The sequence below is a fragment of the Accipiter gentilis genome, chromosome 2 (assembly GCF_929443795.1).
Source record: "Accipiter gentilis chromosome 2, bAccGen1.1, whole genome shotgun sequence".
In the NCBI taxonomy this organism is placed as follows: Eukaryota; Metazoa; Chordata; class Aves; order Accipitriformes; family Accipitridae; genus Astur; species Astur gentilis.
Genome location: NC_064881.1, coordinates 28974057 through 28994500, shown reverse-complemented (window position 1 = coordinate 28994500; position 20444 = coordinate 28974057). Strand labels below are relative to the sequence as shown.

The window sequence follows — 20444 nt, the reverse complement described above, 5'->3', positions numbered from 1 at the left end:
AAGAATATACAAAACAAGTGATGAACAATGCAATTGTTCACCACCCACTGACCGATGCCCAGCTGGTTCCTGAGCAGTGGCCCCTGGCCAGCTTTCCCCCCAGTTTATATACTAGGCATGACATCACATGGTATGGAATATTCCTCTGGCCAGTTTGGGTCAGTTGTCCTGGCAGTGTTCCCTCCCAACTTCTTGTGCCCCTCCAGCCTTCTTGCTGGCTGGGCATGAGAAACTGAAAAGTCCTTGACTTAGTATAAACACTACTTAGCACCAGCTGAGAACATCAGTGTGTTATCAACTTTCTTCTCATACTAAATCCAAAACACAGCACTATACCAGCTACTAGGAAGAAAATTAACTCTATCCTGGCCGAAACCAGGACAAAGTTATATGACTTTTGGTTGCAGATCAATTTGTTTTTTAATTTTCATTTTTTTAGTTAAGTTGGTAGACATTTAGGTCAGTTGTTTGGTTTTGTTTGTTTTGGGTTTTTTTGCTAGTGCAGTCTTTGCTAATCCAATTTGCTAATTGGAAACATTCAGTGAGAAATGCGATTCTGAGCTTCTGTTCAAGAAAATCTTTATATGCTTACAGTTGGACATACAGTTGATCTATGGTTACTATTTTGTGAGTGTACATATAATAGAGATGATGTATAAATATAATAAGACCTAATATAGTGAATCTAGTGAGAGGAGAGTTTTAGCATTAATTTGGTGGCTGCTACATGGGAACTCACTGTGACTTTATGATTACTTCCTAGTTTGCTCAAGCATCTTTTAGGAGTGCTGAAGCATAGCATTTCTTTATACTTGCTATTTCTGTGTTGTAGACAGAAATGTTATTTCCAAGTGGTTTTCAGATGTTGTTGCAAAATTGGATAAATAAGCATCGTATGGAATTTTTGTACAGGTCTAGCAAAGCATTCATAGTATCGTTGTTTCTAATATTACATTTTCAATATAACATTTACTAGTGTTTAAAATTAAACCACACATTTTCTTTTTTCTTTAGTTATAAACGTGATATGTTTTAATAAAAGGGAACTATATACTCAGTTTTTCTTTAATAATTTAAATTCCAGTTTTTGCCCTTACCAATGTACCTTCTGCTAGAGAAAAACTTGTTGCTGTTTAAAAGATTCTTGCAAATAAAGGGAACTAATGGTGTAAATAAACCAGTAACACTTTCTGTGAAACAGTGTTAAAATATATGAAAAGTGCCAGAAGAAAAAAATCTTTTAATTTAATAGTGTTTAACATTTTACACAATCAAATTTTGTAATTATTAGGATTGCAAGCTTAATTTGGTTAATAAAGAATATGGGTACATTATGTTGTTTCCATTTTACATTACTTAGACTTTCTTTTTTTTCTGTTTTGTAGCAAAGTACCAATATAGATGTAGTTCGTTTTCCATGTGTGGTTTACATAAATGAAGTACGTGTCATTCCTCCAGGAGTGAGAGCTCACACAAGTTTGCCTGACAATAGGGCTTATGGGTAAGTGAAAGATGCTAGGTGTCTGATTTAGGAACACCTTCCTGTTATTTTTGTCTTGAACTTGTATATCTCAATAGAACCTCCCATATAAAAAGGTAAAACGTATTTATGTGTCTGCTGAACTTGTAATTATTTTGGGGAATTATTTGAACAGTATAATTTAAAGTTTTTTTCCCGTCCTACTTACTCTGATAAGGAGCTCAATGGGTTTAATTTTTACTTTTGTTCTCTTTCCAGGGAGACATCCCCGCATACCTTTCAACTGGACTTGTTTTTCAACAATGTCAGCAAGCCAAGTGCCCCCGTTTTTGATAGGCTGGGGAGGTAAGTACTTTGAAGATTTGTGTGTGACTTCATTATCTACTGTTTCTTCTTGAGAATTTTTTAGTGCAGAAAATGCACAATAGAAAATCCATATCTCCCATGATTTTCATGTTTGGTCTGGTTTTTGCTAGTTGTGGTCTTGCCCTTTCCCTTCAATCTGCGTGGGAGGACAGAGGTTCATGCTTAAAAGAAGAGAAGATTCTGTTATTTTTAAACTTACAGAGCACATATATATTAATGAAAAGTATTTTGTAGAAATAAGTGATTTTGCTTTCGTGTTTTTAAGAGCATGTATTTGTTCGGTGTTTTATTATTGGCTTATGTGCTTAGTACTGCTGTGTTTCATTTCTATAAACATGCTTTACATTAATGGAAAAATAACTTTGTATATTTTACTTAACAGCCTTGAATATGATGAAAATACTTCAATTATTTTCAGACCCAATGCAAAGGTAATGCAATATGATTTAAACCTCCTTTTCTGTATGTCATTTAGGTATAAATGTGGTTGCATGTGGTCCATTAGCACTGTGTAAAGCATTTATTGTTTAAGATCTTATTCTAAAACCTGCCTGTAGTTCAGATACTCGTTACTTTGGAGTCTGCATCTGTAATGGCATAAGTTGTAGAAGATTTGATTGCTTGACAGTTCCTATGGAGATAAGCAAAAGAACTACCCACTAAGGAGCAAAGATGGATCAGAACATTGTGGCTGCAGGCTACAGCTAAGCACATAATTTTCAGTTCTGTTTGGGTTTACTTCATTCAGATCAGTATTTGTGTGACCAACAGTAATGTTTTTTTTTCATTAATAGCCTGTAGTACATTAGGCAATATATTGCAAGGAATTCAATGCTTTTGGAGGAAGATTATTTATTTGTTGTAATGGTTGATATATTTAAAGTTTTCTCAGTTTTCAAAATGTGGGGTAAAGAGGTACTTTAATGTTCAGTTCTCCTTTCTTGCTTTTCTGCAGATACTGATAGAGTGATATTAAAATAAAATAACTTTTCTGAAGTTGTCTTGTGTTGTTTTTAAGTGCTTTTTCTTTTTTAACAAAACAGGTCAACACAGATGGATTAGTTCTAAGAGGGTGGTACAACTGTCTGACTTTGGCCATATATGGCTCAGTTGACAGGGTAATAAGTCATGAGAGAGAGTCACCTCCTCCACCCCCACCTCCACCACCCCCACCCCAGCAACAGCCTGGTTTAAAAAGAAACCCGAAACATGGTAAGCCTTGTGAGAAGACATAGATTTTTTTTTTTCTGTAAAATCAACATTATAGTATCCCATCTGAAAAAAGCCCAATTCTTTCACACTGTAGATTTCAGTGGCTTTATTTTTCTAGCTTTATGTCTTTGTCCTTTAGTTTTGTATTTTCTTTTAGATTTGTATTGAATGGTTTTAAGTACATTCTTGTGTAGTGCTTTTTTGAGACTGGGGTGCTTCATCTATTGCTAATTACTTAGGATGGACAAAATGCAGTTTAATTTGTGTAAACTCATTAAAATTTAGATGATTGAAATCTCAAAAAAAGTAATTAGAATAGTATTAAAATCATAACAAGAAAATTTGACAGTCATAATTAGCTTTCCTTTTGTGACTCGTATGTAAAGTACATTACAGAAGAGTGTTTGCTTTGCATTGGTGTTAGAGTGTCCATGAACAGAATCCATGATCAAGTTTCTGCTTCAATTTTGGTTTTCAATTTAAAATTAGAACTGTCTTGTTCAAGGTACAGCTATTGGGCTGCAAAATTTGAATATTCTGTGTAGTAAAAAACAGTTCTAAACTGTAAAAAACAGTTGATTAAAATGTAAACTTCCTTTTAAAAAGTAACTCAGATATTATTGGTAGAGTTTACACTATTGCTAGTGTAAAAGGCAAAAATGGCAATTACCCATGTTAATTTTAACCCAGTATTAAAAAACCATGAGTAGTGTTAATAAGCTTGCTTATTGATGTAGTTCTTGTTTACATCAAAAGTGACTTCAGAAAACTGTCTCACATACTGCAGATGCAGAATACAGATTAAGTAACAGCTGGGAAATGAAGGTGTTCCCTAGTTACAAGTAACACTGAAAAACTAAGATTTCCCACTTCTGTTCCTGCGATTCCATTAAATGCAAGTTTTTATTTTCACAATGAATATAGTTGAAGGAGAGAAAGAAGACCAGTTCAATGGCAGCCCTCCAAGACCACAACCTAGGGGACCAAGGACACCTCCAGGCCCTCCTCCTCCTGATGATGATGAGGATGAACCTATGCCAGTGTCAGGTAGAATGCTAACAGACTGTTTTATCTGCTGTACATCACTGCTTAGTGGAGGCAGAATTCTGTGATCCTGCCCCATGTGAGGTTTCCTGTCTGCTGTTTGTCCTGCTGGACAGATTCAGTTTTAGGAAAGGGATTTGAAAGAAAATCTGTTGGCTATGTTAAATTGTATCAATTTAAGAGTTGGTAGATTTGAGAATATCAGCTGTTGACCAATACACTGCTTGAACATGCTGCTCATATTTATGTAAGTGTTCTGTTGACTCTGGTGTTCATTGCCCTTCTTCTCTATCCCTTTGCAGCATCTGCCAAATTCTCTGGTCTCCGTATGGGTTAAAAGTGCCAAGAACTCTTTACATGTTTCTTTATAGTCTTATAGAAATAAGTGATTGTTGCTTGTGTTCAATCAAATCGCCTGAAGATTTTCTTCAAGCTTTTTTTATATCTCCACGATGCATAGTGCAGAATTCTAAAACATATTATTGAGCATTGGATTTCGGAGAAGTACTCTTATTTCTTAAAATTTGTATATGTTTTCAGTGGTTGGGGAAAAAGAAGATGATGTGGACCATAGGGAGGATTACTTTGAGCCCATTTCTCCTGATCGAACATCCATTCATCAAGAAAGCCAGTATTCTGATGATGGAGAAGTAGAGGAAGATCAACCAGAAGAAGGAGAAGATGAAGATGATGTGGATGTTGAGGAGGAGGAGGATGAGGATGATGATGATGGGCATACAGTAGAGAGCATTGCTGATGAGGAGGAGGAAGAGGAGGAGGAAGACGAAGATGAAGAAGAAGGTGAAGAGGAAGAAGAAGGTGAAGGTAAGTGAAGTTGTAAAAAGTTAGGAAAATATATCAGGTTTATGAATTTTTGATGGGAGTACTGTTATGATGACTAGGTGCAAAGAGAACTGGATCTCTTTCCTGTGGTCATTGCACCATTGCCTGCCTTATTTATGGTTCTGACATTCTTGAGAACAGTATTTCGCTGTGGAATATTTATTCTTTTATAGTAAATCTTCCTGTTACTTTCCATAAATGGAGGAAAATAGATACAGCTTTTATAGATGAGAATGAACATTCGATCTCGTTATCTGTTTTGTTTAAAAATATAGGAAAGTGGTGAAAGAAATTATTTCTTAATTAAAAATCAAATAAAGTTGTTTATGTAATGAAGTCAGACTAGAAGTTTTATGAGAGATACATAGGAAGAAAATTGGACAATATTCTTGTAGTAATGTGTAACCTGGTTAAACTTTTCGCTTTATATATTCTTTTAAATATCTCTGTCATTACATAAAAAATATCTGTCAGCTGGGGCTTTCACTTACATCTGGAGAGAGAAAGCTTTCTGTATGTTAGTGTATGATTGTTCTCTAACCAGTAATATTTGTATTAAATAAAATATTACGCTTTTATTTTGAGAATATTCTCTGCAGTTATGAACTGGTTTATTCATAAGTGATTTTATTTCATAACTGAATATTTTTCTTTTTAGGAGATGATGGATATGAGCAGATTTCGAGTGATGAAGATGGAATTGCTGATCTGGAACGTGAAACATTTAAGTATCCAAGCTTTGATATTGAATATACTCCTGAGGATCTTGCATCTGTGCCTCCTGTGACATATGAACCTTTTGAAAGGGAGCTTGGACCTCTTTTATACTTTAGCTGCCCTTACAAGACTGTATTTGAAAATGAAGTTGCTAAAATAAAGGACCAAGACTCAGAAAAAGAAAATTCAGGGGCAGTGGAAGCCTCAGTTAAATTAACTGAACTGTTGGAATTATATCAAGAGGAAAGGGGTGCAAAGTGGGTCACTGCATTAGAAGAAGTTCCGAGTTTAATAGTAAAAGGATTGAGCTACCTGCAGATGAAAGACACAAAGCAAGACTATATTACCCAGCTAGTAGACTGGACCCTGCAAGCTTTAAACCTTCAGGTAGCTCTCAAACAGCCCATTGCTTTGAATGTCCGACAACTCAAAGCTGGGACAAAATTGGTATCGTCATTAGGAGAATGTGGGACGCAAGGAATAATGGCACTCTTGCAGGCAGGAGTTATTAATGTGTTATTTGAACTGTTGTTTGCAGATCATGTGTCATCCTCCCTTAAGCTTAATGCTTTTAAAGCTTTGGATAGTGTTATTAGTATGACTGAGGGAATGGAAATGTTTCTAAGGGGTGGCGTAGATGTACATGAAAAAAGTGGTTATCAGAAACTCCTGGAACTCATACTGTTAGATCAGACTGTGAGAGTAGTTACTGCTGGTTCTGCAATTCTCCAGAAATGTCACTTCTATGAGATTCTGTCAGATATTAAAAAGGTGGTTGATCAGTTAGCAGAGAACACTCCTTCTCTTCCAAATCACACGGAGCCAGAACAGGACCAGGACTTGACAGGACTTGAAAGAACCAACCAAGAGTATGAGAATGATGTGGAGGCTCCTATGGACATGGATCATCTTTTGGAATCTTCTAATATAAGTGAAGGAGAAATGGAAAAACTTGTTAGTCTTCTTGAAGAAATCTTCCATTTGATGGAAACTGCTCCTCATACAATGATTCAGCCACCTGTGAAATCTTTCCCAACCATGGCACGCATTACAGGCCCTCCAGAAAGGGATGATCCTTACCCTGTTCTGTTTAGGTATGGCAATTGCAAGTTCACTTTCCAGAGTGTATTTCCTCCAGCTTGATACAGATACTTTTTAAGGACAACCTTGCTGACTAACAGTTTTCTAGATGTTTCACTTTGTACTTTATTGGAGGATTCTGGATTGTGCTTACAGAGACTGAGAAAGTTTGATCGTTAATGTACCTGTTACTTTGTTGGCTTTCAATGAACCTAGCATGCATATAACAAGAAGCTAACCTCTTGCTATTACTGGTACCGTGCTAGCACTTCAGTCGCATTCGTAGATCCTGGCTAGTTGTGCTAGGTGCTGTACAAGTGCATATTTGAAAACTGTTATAGATCTAGAGTGTTTTCCCTTTGTAGTCTTGGAACAAGTCTATGTGTATGAAAAAAACAAGTCTGGAATACGTCTCTGTCTATGCTGAGTTGGCAAGATATAAGCCAGCCTTGGTTAGAAGTCATGCAGTTGTGTCAGTGTAGCTCACTGTTTCACAGCATGGGCAGAGAAGCTGAGGTCTGCCTGCCTTCAGCCATTTAAAGGCTCTCATGCATTATTTCTCTGTTAGCAAGTTTCTGTCTAGAAAGTATTTCTCTAAATGCTAACAGGTTTCTTTGATAGTAGCATTATAGGTCATGACTGAATATAAGTATCTACATGCAAAGAGTCTTCAAATCACCTCTTACATGTGCTATAATGATTAATTTCTTAGCACATTTAAAACATTTAATGCAGCATTGATGACGATTCAGATGCAGCAAATTTAATAAAACATACAGTGTTATTTTGTTAGTAGGTAAGGAGTGGGTTTTTTGTTTGTTTTGTTTTTTCTTTTTTTCTTTTTTTTTTTTTGAGATCAGAACTTTATGTTTAGGGATTCATTCCCTGTAAATATTATAGCAATTATGTTTTGTAAGATTAAAATTTTGTACTGCTTCATAATTAGTTATAATTTCTCATAGTCCACAGAGCGGTAAGTACTGAAGCTAGGAAGCATGTAACTTTATATGATGTTGTTATGCAGTATTGACAGATGGTTATAATATTACTGATCGTTTTCCTGTTTGGTTTTTTTAGGTATCTTCATAGTCACCATTTCTTGGAATGCATTACTTTGCTACTGTCTATTCCAGTGACAGGTGCACATCCAGGTGTGCTTCAAGCTATACGAGATATATTGCGTTTCCTGGCACAGTCACAGAAGGGTCTTCTTTTCTTTATTTCTGAGTATGAAGCAACAAACTTGTTGATCAGAGCACTTTGTCAGTTTTCTGATCCGGATCAAGAGGAAGGTCTCCAATCGGATGGTGCCAGTGAGGATACTTTTGCACTGTGGCTCCTGCATTCAACACAGACGTTACAGTGCATTTCAGAACTATTCTGCCACTTTCAGCGGTGCACAGCCAGTGAGGAGACTGACCATTCAGATCTGCTGGGAACACTTCACAACCTTTACTTGATTACCTTTAACCCTGTGGGAAGATCTGCTGTGGCTCATGTATTCAGTCTGGAGAAAAATCTCCAAAGTCTTATTACTTTAATGGAGTACTATTCCAAAGAAGCTTTAGGGTAATTTATGAGTTTATTTATATCCTTTAGGTTTTTACATTTTAAAACTATATGTCTTCTATAAATAATTCAGTAAAATCTAAACTATTTTTTCTTTTATATCGTGATATTTTTATTTAAAAACAAAACAACTTTTAAGTAGAAGAATGTAATAGAAAATCAGGCCTGTCATTTGTAATCAAGTACTTAATACCCAGAATCTGCATAGGTCATCCACAAAGGTGCTGTAATATAAGTCAGACTTCTGGCTATATGAAAAAATGAGTAAGTAGGCAGTTTTCATTCAAGCATAAAATTTGACTGTGAAACAAGCAAAAGATTTGACTGGGGAAACTGGACACTGCACACTTCTCTGGGGTGGGAATCTCTCAGTTCTTTGAGTTCATATAAGTGTTAAAACCAGTCATTATTTTCTCTGGACATGCAGTTTTACTACTTTAGGTAGCGGTGCTTTTAAAACAAGATTTGTAAAACAGGCAGAGTTACGGAAAAAGATTTGTGTGATGCTTGACTTGCTCTAGTCTTTTGTGGATGCTGAAATAGATATGAAGTCAATGTAAAAGAAAGCTTTCACTTTTCCAAAAGGATAGGAGAAAATTGGGGTTTTTCTTTGGTTGATAATTTTATGAGGCAATCCTTGGTGAAGGTAAAAGTGCTGTAGGTAGATTTTTAGGGGTCAAAGAATGAAAACCTAACAGATACACAGTTGTATTAGCTGAGATCTAAAGAAAATCCTTATTGTTGTTTCAGAGACTCAAAGTCTAAGAAGTCAGTTGCTTATAATTATGCCTGCATCCTTGTTTTGCTGGTGGTTCAATCTTCCAGTGATGTCCAAATGCTGGAGCAGCACTCGGTGCCTTTGCTGAAGCTTTGTAAAGCAGATGAAAATAACACCAAATTGCAAGGTATGGTTTGTGTCATTATCAACTGAATTGTTTGAATGTATAGAAGAAACCTTTTATATGTGGGTAATTGATGCTTCGTGATCATCTGGTTTGGATAATGTGTGTAATGAAGTTCTTTTTCCAGCTGCATCTGATTAGTTGAGTCACTGAGATAATGTGTAATTTGTTTTTCTGTTAATGAGAGTTAAATAGGAAATTCTTTATAGTTATATTATTTTTCAAGTAATAACTACCATGAATTTTGGATAATTACAGGAAGTTTGAAATTATTTCTGTGTTGAAAATAGGAGAGTAAGTTTTACTAAAAGTGGACTAACTAGTCAGTGAGCTGACTCTTACTTCTGTTTTTCCCTTTAGTGATGTAGCCTTGTAGGGTCTTTATATACTAATAAATAAACCTGGGACTGTTTCCTGGTACCTAGGCCAAGTGGCATGAAATAGTCCATGTTACCCTGTTACTAAATTTTTTGACCTCCAAACTGTGTCTTGATGTGTTGCCTCACAGATCAGGCCCAGGTCATTTAGAAAAAGCTTGTTGGGGACTGTTCTGACACCAGAACATTGAAACTCTGATGTCCAGAGTCGTGCTCTGCACCGCTCAACTGGCTTGTATAGACATCTCAATAGTTTCTTCCAAAACTTAAATGCACTGAAAGAAATCAGAATTCTTCAAAGTTTTAGTTTAATTCCCTCTGCCATGCTTTTATTTTTTCCTTGTCACCTGATAATCAGTTTCATGAGAGGCAGGGCTTCACATGCCTTAAGCCTTTGGCTTAAACTAAATCATGTAATTAGTCTGAGAATACTTGTTCAGTTCATATCCAATTGACCTTTGAACCTTCACATTCTTTTAAATATTTTCAGGAACAATGGGTGTTAAAACTTTAAATCTCTTGTCCCCAAAAATTGGGACTTTCAGGTAATTCTGGACTAAGAGAGAGACTGTTAATCTATAAAGACTTCCAGAATGAGTATGTGCTACTGATGCAGAGATTGGCTCCATTTGGGCATTTAATAGGAGTTTTGTATTCCTTTTGTAATAACCTGTTATGTACATTAAAGGGAATGTGCTTTGGTCCTTGCTCTTGATGGCTTTTTCTTCAGCTGACAGTGGGACCCTTAGTGTCTTTTATATTATTACAAATAATACAGATAATAAAAAGAAAATTATTTGAGTGTTCGGGTTGACTTAAGCCAAATTTTGTCCATGTACGTGAGGTGTATTGCCTATTCTGAAGTCTTATTTTTGTTGATGCTTTTCAGCTGGCTACAGCTGCAATGTATACCTCACAAATTTCACACTTTGCCTTAGTACCTGTTGTGTAAATTAAGTACATTTTTATTGAAAAAAGTTCTATTTTCATAAATGCACTGACAAGTTACTTAAGTCTTTTTTTTCCCCTAGAGCTCAGCAAGTGGCTTGAACCTTTGAAGAATCTTAGATTTGAAATAAATTGTATTCCAAATCTCATTGAATATATCAAACAGGTTAGTAAAACACAGATAGATGCTATCTTTTAGTTGTGTTCTATAAGCTTAGACCTTTTGTAGTTTGATATTTTATCTTAGGTATGTACTAACATATGATACTTAAAAATATATACTATTATCCAAAACATTTTTATTAAAGCTTATGGTCTAGGCCAGTTCTTGCACACAGTTATATTTATTGAAACAAAATCTAAGGTAACTACATGATGCAAAACCACAACGCAAACATTGACCTTCTGTTTTTTGCTTCTGCTGTGTTTGTGACCACTTTCGAAAAGGTGGAATAATTGAGCTTAAATTTTGTGGATTACTTACGGTAAGTAAATACAGAATTTGAGTACTAAGCTAGTGATACACTTGTAAAGTCCTTCCTTGTAATACAGGTTCTTTTATTTTTATTTTTTTTCCCCATAAAAGAATATTGACAGTTTGATGACCCCAGATGGAGTTGGTCTTCCTACTGCACTTCGTGTTCTTTGTCATGTTGCATGTCCACCGCCTCTGGTAGAAGGTACGGTTGATACATTTGTACTGCTTAACATAGAAATCTTAGTTTTCTGAGTCTTTGACTTAAATATGTCTAAAATGTAACTGTGATTGCCACAGAGAAATTAGACATACAGAAATGTTATTTCTTTTCCATACAGGTCAACAGAAAGACCTTAAATGGAATCTTGCAGTTATTCAGCTCTTTTCTTCTGAGGGAATGGACACCTTCATCCGGGTATTACAGAAGCTGAACAGCATACTTATTCAGCCTTGGCGACTCCATGTCAACATGGGCACCACACTTCACAGAGTTACTACTATTTCTATGGCCCGCTGTACACTTACTCTCCTTAAAACAATGCTAACAGAACTCCTGAGGGGTGGATCTTTTGAATTCAAAGACATGCGTGTTCCATCAGCACTTGTTTCTTTACACATGCTCCTGTGTTCTATTCCTCTCTCAGGCCGCTTAGATAGCGATGAACAAAAAATTCAGAATGACATTGTTGATATCTTACTGACTTTTACACAAGGTGTTAATGAAAAACTTACAATTTCTGAAGAAACTTTGGCAAATAATACCTGGTCTTTAATGCTGAAGGAAGTTCTCTCTTCAATTTTGAGAATTCCTGAAGGCTTTTTCTCTGGACTTATACTGCTTTCAGAATTGTTGCCTCTTCCACTGCCCATGCAGACGACTCAGGTATAATTTAGATTTATTTAGTTTTTAAAGAATTTTAATTATGTATAACCCTTAGACCATTTTTGTAGTTGTGGAAAAAACAGATATGTGAAAGGATGAATTAAAGTTTCTGTAAAGCATTTGTGTTCATATAGAGTCTTTGAAGATACATTTTTTCATCAGAAACAAAATTGTTATTATTTGGAGCATCTTTTAAAATTAGCAGTCATGTGTTGTCCTTTTGCCCCTTGTGAAGTTATCTAGACTCCCATTCTGATACTTAAATGATTGGCTATGAAGCCTTTGAATTTAACCCAGAATGCCAAACTCTCAGTATATTAAGGCTCTTCTTTCTTTTGGCATGGATCTTGAATTTGTGATCTTTTGTAAGCATAAAAGATGTGTGACAACCTATGCTCCTGAAGGAATACCTAATTTGCTGGAATCATGCCCTGTCATTCAGTGATAATAATGAAAATGGTGTTCCATATGTTTGATGAGGACAGTATTAGTACTTAGTCTTTGTTTATACCTTGTGATAGAATTCAGGTTTTATGATAAAAGTTGAAAGGAAAAACCTCCTGTCCTTCTGTTCCTGCAGGTGATTGAACCACATGATATTTCAGTAGCACTCAATACCAGGAAGCTGTGGAGTATGCATCTTCATGTTCAGGCCAAACTGATCCAAGAGATAGTTCGATCTTTCTCTGGTTCATCTTGCCAGCCTATTCAGCATATGTTGAGACGTATTTGTGTTCAGTTGTGTGACTTGGCTTCACCTACTGCTCTTCTTATCATGAGGACTGTATTGGATCTGATTGTAGAAGACCTACAAAGGTATCTTCTTTTGCAAAGATTTCTTTAATGAAGTGTTAAATTCATCTTGGTTCTGTGCAGTAGATTTAGAGGAGGAAAATACTTTCAGAAATATTACTTACCATTGTGAACTGAATGAATTCTCAGTCCAGTGCTATATACTGTGTCCTGGTAATGCTTAATGTTGCCAAGGAACCAGCTCATACTTTTAAGTTTTGATGTAGACAGTTTCACATCGTATATTTATGGTAAGTATTTTAGAAAGATTTTCTTCAGGCTGTCCCTACAAAGCCATATTTCATGTGTGAAGTGCTTCTAAAGGACCTATCTGATATAAATAAGAAAAGTAGGCCAGTAAAGTTTGCTGTCCTGGGATTTGCATACTAACAGGAAAATGTGTAGGTGTTTGTAAGCTGGAGGAAGTTGAGTACTACAAATTCAGAGGGTTTTGAAACAATGAGTACTTTTATTTAAAAGCATAATTATCCACACAGAATTCCATACTGCTTGTATAAAAGCATATTTATCCTTATACAATTTGATACTCTATTGTATGTTAAATGCACAGTAGATTAGTTAATTTATGATGCAATCAGAAGTCATTTAGTGAAAGTTGAGCGGTTTTCAAAAAGTAAATCAAACTCTAAGTTGAAATATGTAAACTAGGTGGTTTTTTTTTAAATGCAGAATTATATGACTCCTGTAATGGTTGTTTTTGTAGTTTTTTAGATCACTTTAAAACAGCTTTTTCAAAGTGCATTGATATCATTTCAGCAACACGGAAGATAAAGAGAAACAGTACACTGGACAGACCACTCGATTGCTTGCTTTATTGGATGCCCTGGCTTCACATAAAGCTTGTAAATTGGCTATTTTGCATCTTATCAATGGAACTACTAAAGGTGATGAAAAGTATGCAGAGGTTTTCCAGGAGCTCTTGGCTTTGATGCGATCGGCTGGGGACAATGTCACTCATCAGCAGTGCGCTGAATACATAACTTCCCTTTTGCAGTCCCTCTGTGATCAGGTATTTTCTATATTTAATGCATAAAATGTTGATAATTGTAGGAGACAAATCAAATGAGGTCACTTCTTAGGTGCCTGCTTTTTTCCAAAAGAAAAAACCCCCCATCAACATTGTTAAAACACAAAAAAGAAAAAATGGGTATCGTTGGCTGCTTTTGCAGACTTGCTGTCTTGTTGCTCTTGAATGTATGTCAATCCTTTCGTTTTATTGATATCTCTTTTGCTTTATGTGCACTATTCTGGTAGCTCATTAGAGGCCGAAAACTGAATTGCACAAAGATTGACTGTCCCCTCAGCTGAGAGTGTGATGTTATTTCTCCCTATGGGCCACTGGCAAAACTTGAGTTGTCACTACTCACCTCTTACCTAGTTGAATAAATAAGTATCTCTTAGTTGTCTAACTGAAACCTCTTAAAAATGTATTCCAAATATAAAGATATATATGATATGCTGCTACCGTAAAATTCCACCATTAAAAAACCCAACAGTATAAGTTACTAGAACATGGTAAGAAATGTTATCTGAAAACTGACTCATAGACTAGCCCTGGTAGTTTCTCATTATTGCATTCATAGATTTGCATGTCATTATTTGCCTTACTAGTTCCATGTATTTATTTGCTTTAGTGCTTATCCCCTTATGCAAAAACAATTTGGGCGTTGTTAGTCAGTAGAGATTAATCAGCCATTTGCATATAAACAAGAGTTCTTTGCCCATACAAATCCATTGTGAAAATCAATCTTGTTTTATTTTATGTAAAACGTGGAGGGGGTAGTAGATCTTAAACTTTCTAGGTGGTGTCTGCAGCCTCTTGATTTTCAGAGAATCACAAAATCATAGAGTATCTCAAGCTGGAAGAGACCCATAAGGATCAAGTCCAACTCCTTGCTCCTCGCAGGACTACCTAAAACTAAACCTTATGACTAAGAGCATTGTTGAGATGCTCCTTGAACTCTGATGGGCTTGGTGCCGTGACCACTCCCCTGGGGAACCTGTTCCAGTGACCAACTACCCTCTGAGTGAAGAACCTTTTCCTAATGTCCAACCTGAACTTCCCCTGACACAGTTTCATTCCATTTCCTTGTGTCCTACCTCTGGTCACCAGAGAGGAGATCAGCACCTCCTCCTCCCCTGCCCCCTCTGAGGAAGTTGTAGACTGCGATGAGGTCACCCCTCAGCCTTCTCTTCTCCAAGCTGAACTAAGCCAAGTGACCTCAGCCGCTCCTTGTATTTTGGTGGATGTTTTGAGATTAAGGGACAGTTTGACTACCTAGGCAGGAAACTGTATGCATATTATCCAATGACTGGCTTTTAGTTGTGGCTCTGCTATCACATTTCACCCTTTGAAGTTTTTGTTTTTAAAAATCAATAATGGTTTGTAACCCTTAACAGAACCAAATGAAAAAGGATACTTTGGATTAGTATTTTACTGGTCAGTAATTGAAATACTGGAATAAGATGATAAAGGGGTGGTGAAAGAACCTAGTGCTTCTGACTTAGTGTATGGTTTATACTTATTGCTGGTGTACAGAATGCATTTTTTACTATGTATAATAATAATTTTTTTATAGGATATTGCACTCATTTTACCGAGTTCATCAGAAGGCTCTGTGTCTGAATCAGAGCAGCTTTCCAACTCCTTACCAAGCAAAGAGCTGATGCCCTTAATTTGTGACTGTCTGATGGAAACATTAACTAATTCTGAGAGCAGTTACAGTTGTCTGCTGACATGTATCCGAACAATGATGTTCCTTACAGAGCATGACTATGGCTTCTATCACTTAAAGAGGTATGGTATTTTAAGATATTGCTGACAACTTCGAAGTATTTAAAAACTTCTGCAGTGTGAAATCATTTCCTACTGATCTAGTAGGAGACATTGAGGATAAGGCACCTGAACTTTCATTTCTATTTGGGGCTTCAGTGTTTTACTCAGTATTTTGGTCTTCCTTCACTTGAGATTTTACCTTTGAATAATTTCTGCAGTGTGCACACAGGAGCACTTTCTTTCAAGAAACAAACAAAGCATTGAAAAAAGGGTTGTATGCTCCATTTCCCTACTCCAAGGCTGGAGGATTAGAATGAGATATAATGCTTATGTCCTTCCCTTTTGAGTGACTCAGTAGTTAGAGCTGTTGTCTGGGATATTGGAGAGCTGTCTTTCATTCCCTCTATTTTGAGGGGATTCAGTCTGCACTTCCCCAGAGTGTTCTGACATCCAGGCAATTGAGGCTTTTGAAATGAGGATTTTTTGTTTTTAAACGATTTCTGTTGACTCCACTCCCTTTTGAACAGAATATATACATGCATTGGGCAGTATTATGTTGTTTTGACACTTAACTCGTTGTCCTGTATTTGGACCTGTTTCTGTCCACTGAAGGTGACAGAGAGGTGCAGAGAGGCAAGTAATTTGTGAGGTTTCCAAAGAGAATGAGGTAGTATCTAGAGCCTTGTCAATAAAAGGTTGTTCAAAACACTCTTCTAAGCAGTGCTGCAGAACTGCGCTGCTCAGACTGCAAGAAGCTATACAACCCACAAATGAAAAATAAACAGGTTAAAGATGCTGTTATTTCTATGATCTCATATGTCTAGCTGTCAGCTTCAGTGCACAGCCTTGCTATTTCTGTGTTTGTTTCTGGTTTGTTTCTGCAGTTAGACATAATGAGATGCAGTGAAATTGTAAGAGCAAGCATGATCCTGCTTTATACATAAGGCCCTTGTGCAAGCAAATATTTCTGTACCCCTATCCCTTGTCTGCCAAAGATGAAAATGTAATTTCTTGCAGGTTTTGGAGGTATTGCTGTAGTATGTGTAGCTGTATATGTGCAGTCTGAAATATCTGCAGACAGCACCAGTGACAACAGTCTAATACAGAGAAAATAATGAAGCTCCAGCTTTGTAATAAAAACTCAACTTGATAATTGTAAAATTTACCACATTTATTTTGCATATATGTTGTTTTCTTATAACAAGTTACAGTGGAATGGTCACAATGAATGCACTAATATAGTATTTTCTCTCTTTTCATTATGAAAACAGCTCTCTAAGAAAACACAGCAGTGCTCTGTATACTGTATTAAAGCGAGTAATAACTAGTTTTAGCAAAGACACGGGTGAACTGGCCTCTTCTTTTTTGGATTTTATGCGACAGATTCTAAACTCTGATACGCTGGTAAGTGAATATATATCAAATACTTAGACAAACCTAGCTGCATTTCTCTGAAATCTGCAGTGTGAGACACATTCAGGAACAATTATTTCAGAAAGCAGTTGACTATGCAGATTGCTGTGTGAGGCTTTTCCATCAGTAGTGTTAGTGCCATCTTTAGTTTTTAATGAGATCTGTGAAAGCTAGGCAGAATATATGTTTAGTAAATAAGAGGCTTTTTCAGTAGGATGAACAGCATATTGATTCATATTGATTTCTTAAATGAATAGCATCCTATTGTGTCCAGGTTCTAGATTCATGGCATCCTGTTAGAGTTGCTGTACAGATAAGGAGTATAGAAAGGAATCTAAAATACTTGCTAATTCTGTGATACAAACCTCATCTTATATAGGAAAGCATTGCATTCATCCTGATGCAACATCTAAACTTGCTTATTGAAGTGTTCTTTATTAAAATATATTGTATAATATGTTTTTAAATCAAAAGATTATTCTTATTTTGCTGGATTTGCTCTAATGTACGTTTGAATTCTAAGGGGTTTGCAGTCCAGAAGTATAATGAATATTTATGTGTACTTATTTCCCACTTGTCAATTATTTCAGGGATGTTGTGGAGATGACGGAAGCCTTATGGAAGCAGATGGATCTCATCCTGGGAGAACACTGGGTCTAACTACTGCAGAGTTAAAACATCTATTGCAGAACAAAGAGGAAACCCCAGAAAACCTGCTGCTTGATCTGGAGAAACATGTTATGGTAAAAGAATTTAAATAATCAAGTTGATGTTGCGGTCTTGTATCTGAATGTGTTTTTAAAACAATATAGGCTATCCCTTCTTGATGAGAAGGGTGTGCAATTCTGTAGCATACCTTGTGGAATTGGTAATAGCTGTTGCCATTATTTTAATACTGATGTCCAAAATCAGGTGATTTTTGGATCCATCCTTCTGATGCAGGATGGATTCTGGCTTTATTGTTTGTGTTGTGGTAATGCTAAGAAGTTTCAGATAAGGTTGGGGTCCCCTTGTGCTGAGAGTATTTGCACACCATAAGAGCACAGGCAGTTAACTCTGTGATGAAAGGTAGTGAATGCATACAACAGAGTGCCGGACAGTGGTGAAGCAGATTGGTAATGTAATACGCAAAAGGAACCACTGCTTAGCAGTGGCTGGATGTTGCTGATGACCAGTAACAAGTGGAATCCCCAGGAGTCAGTACTGAGGCTGATATTGTTGGATGTTTTCATCAGAGACCTGAATGATGTATATACAATCTTCAGTGAATTTGTGGATGAGGGTAAGCTGGGGGAGTGACTAAGGTGACAAACAGCAAATCCTCAATCCAGAGGGACCTCAATAAATGTTTTAGGATTATTTATCAGGAAGCTTGTGTGGCTTGTTAGGAAAAACGCAAAGTTCTGCACTGAGAGCAGGGTAACCCCATGCCTTGATGTGGGCTGGGCTGAAAAGGGCCAGGGGGTTATGGTGGATGTTGGGTTGAACATGGGCCAACAGTGCATGGTCACTACAAACAAGGCAGACTGTGTTCAGAGCTGTTGTGGAAGGAGCGTGGTCAGCAAATCAAGGGACCTTACTGTCTGCCTCCACAGGATGCTGGTGAGCTCTCATGTGGAGTGCTGTGTTCACCTTTGGTCAGCTTTGTCCTCTCACCAGTTCTGGAGAGATCTAGGGAAACTGAAGAAGGTTCTACTGAGGTGGTCAGGGACCTAGAGCACATGTGCTACAGAGAGAGGAGAAGGAAGCTGGGCTTGGTTAGCCTGGTGAAGAGGGCTAAGGAGCCATCTCAAAGCTACTTAGAGCTGTTTGGGGGATAGTAACAAAGGTGGTGGAATCAAACTCCTTTTGGTAATTCTGGATGATAAAACAAAGGGCAATGGCCCCAAACTGGGGCTTCAGAGGTTGTTGTGGTTTAACCCCAGCCAGCAACTAAGCACCACACAGCCGCTCACTCACTCCCCCCTCACCCAGTGGGATGGGGGAGAAAATCAGGAAAAGAAGTGAAACTCGTGGGTTGAAATAAGAACAGTTTAATAGAACAGGAGAAACTACTAATGATAATAACACTAATAAAATGACAGCAATAATAATAAAAGGATTGTATTATACAAATGATGCACAGTGCAATTGCTCACCACTGCCCGATCGATGCCCAGTTAGTCCCCAAGCAGTGATTCCCCACACCCCCACTCCCCCAGTTTCCATACTAGATGTGATGTCACATGGTATGGAATACCCCGTTGGCCAGTTTGGGTCAGCTGCCCTGGCTGTGTCCTGTGCCAACTGCTTGTGGCCCTCCAGCTTTCTCTCTGGCTGGGCTTGAGAAGCTGAAAAATCCTTGACTTTAGACTAAACATTACTTAGCAACATCAGTGTGTTATCAACATTCTTCTCATACTGAACTCAAAACATAGCACTGTACCAGCTACTAGGAAGACAGTTAACTCTATCCCAGCTGAAACCAGAACAGAGGTTCAGGTTGACATTAGCAAAAAAAAAAAAAAAAAAAAAAAAATCACTGAGAGAAATGCAGGGCTGGAACAGGTTGCTCAGAGTGGCTGTGGGCTCTCTGTCACTGGAGCTTTTTTCCAGATGCAACTAGATAAAGTTATGGCTGACCTGATCTGGCTTTGATGATAGTCCTTCTTCAAGCAGGGGGAAATTGGACTAGAGGACATGCAGAATTCAATTCATCCAATGTTTCTGTGATTCTAATCACAAACTTAACTCGAATATTCAAATCTAATCCTACATAATTGATGGCAGCTGTGCAGTAGATGGCTAATTAGAAGGGTCCATAAAACAGCTGTTCCATAGCCTGTTGGTCACAAATGCCTTTCCAGTGCTATACTCCCTCCTGTCTCTTCCCTGGCTGCCTATATTGGTGTTAAAAGATTAAAAGCCACGACTGTGCTGAAGGAGAAATAGCAGACACTTAGGATGTTGGAGTGCTCTAGCAGAGAGCTTGTTAACTAAAACCTGGGGTGATGCCTTCTTTGGGGCTATGTTATGGAGGTTATTGCATCAACTGGAAATAAAGACTAGAATGTGCGTGTGGTGACATGGTTTGTTTTATAGCATACTGAGGAGCTCTCTGCTGTTGTCTGTGTGCTCAGGTGTGTTGGTTTCACTATTTGTGGATGGATAGACTGTTTTGTGTAGTACCCCGCCCCCTTTTTATTTTTTAAATTAACAAAAGCATATTTCCTTCTCTGAGGAGGGGAAAAAGTTCTGACTTGTGCTATGTTGACTTAGGATCGTTCTAAGGAAGATGATGGCCTTGAATCCTTACTGGACAACATTGTTGGAGTGAGGCAGATGTTGGAATCAGCGGGTGATTCTTGTCCACTGAGTGACCAAGACATAGAGCCTATTCTTTCTGCACCAGACTCTCTTCAGAATTTGTTTAATAACAGGTAAAATGGTTAAGTGTGTGAGTATACTACCTGTATGCATAGTACCATACTACTTAAGAAAATGCAATAATTTATGCATGCGTATGTTACAAACAGGATCTAAACAGCACTGTTGTCGCTACTA

At 37.2% G+C, this 20444-nt stretch overlaps 1 protein-coding gene across 2 annotated transcripts in view; it reads left to right on the top strand.

The window, feature by feature from the left end:
• VIRMA (vir like m6A methyltransferase associated) overlaps positions 1-20444 on the top strand; it is a 696173-nt gene that overhangs the window by 2002 nt on the left and 673727 nt on the right. For both annotated transcript variants that reach the window (XR_007509260.1, XM_049826205.1), the window contains exons 2-19: positions 1386-1501; positions 1739-1825; positions 2229-2277; positions 2890-3058; positions 3983-4105; positions 4643-4927; positions 5604-6756; positions 7820-8311; positions 9062-9216; positions 10622-10704; positions 11125-11218; positions 11355-11899; positions 12480-12715; positions 13469-13721; positions 15292-15509; positions 16760-16892; positions 17492-17644; positions 20160-20320. Coding sequence is in view for 1 of the 2 variants with exons in the window: in XM_049826205.1 (XP_049682162.1) it covers positions 1386-1501; positions 1739-1825; positions 2229-2277; positions 2890-3058; positions 3983-4105; positions 4643-4927; positions 5604-6756; positions 7820-8311; positions 9062-9216; positions 10622-10704; positions 11125-11218; positions 11355-11899; positions 12480-12715; positions 13469-13721; positions 15292-15509; positions 16760-16892; positions 17492-17644; positions 20160-20320 (4505 nt within the window). In the remaining variant the exon portion in view is untranslated. The remainder of the gene's footprint in view (positions 1-1385; positions 1502-1738; positions 1826-2228; positions 2278-2889; positions 3059-3982; positions 4106-4642; positions 4928-5603; positions 6757-7819; positions 8312-9061; positions 9217-10621; positions 10705-11124; positions 11219-11354; positions 11900-12479; positions 12716-13468; positions 13722-15291; positions 15510-16759; positions 16893-17491; positions 17645-20159; positions 20321-20444) is intronic.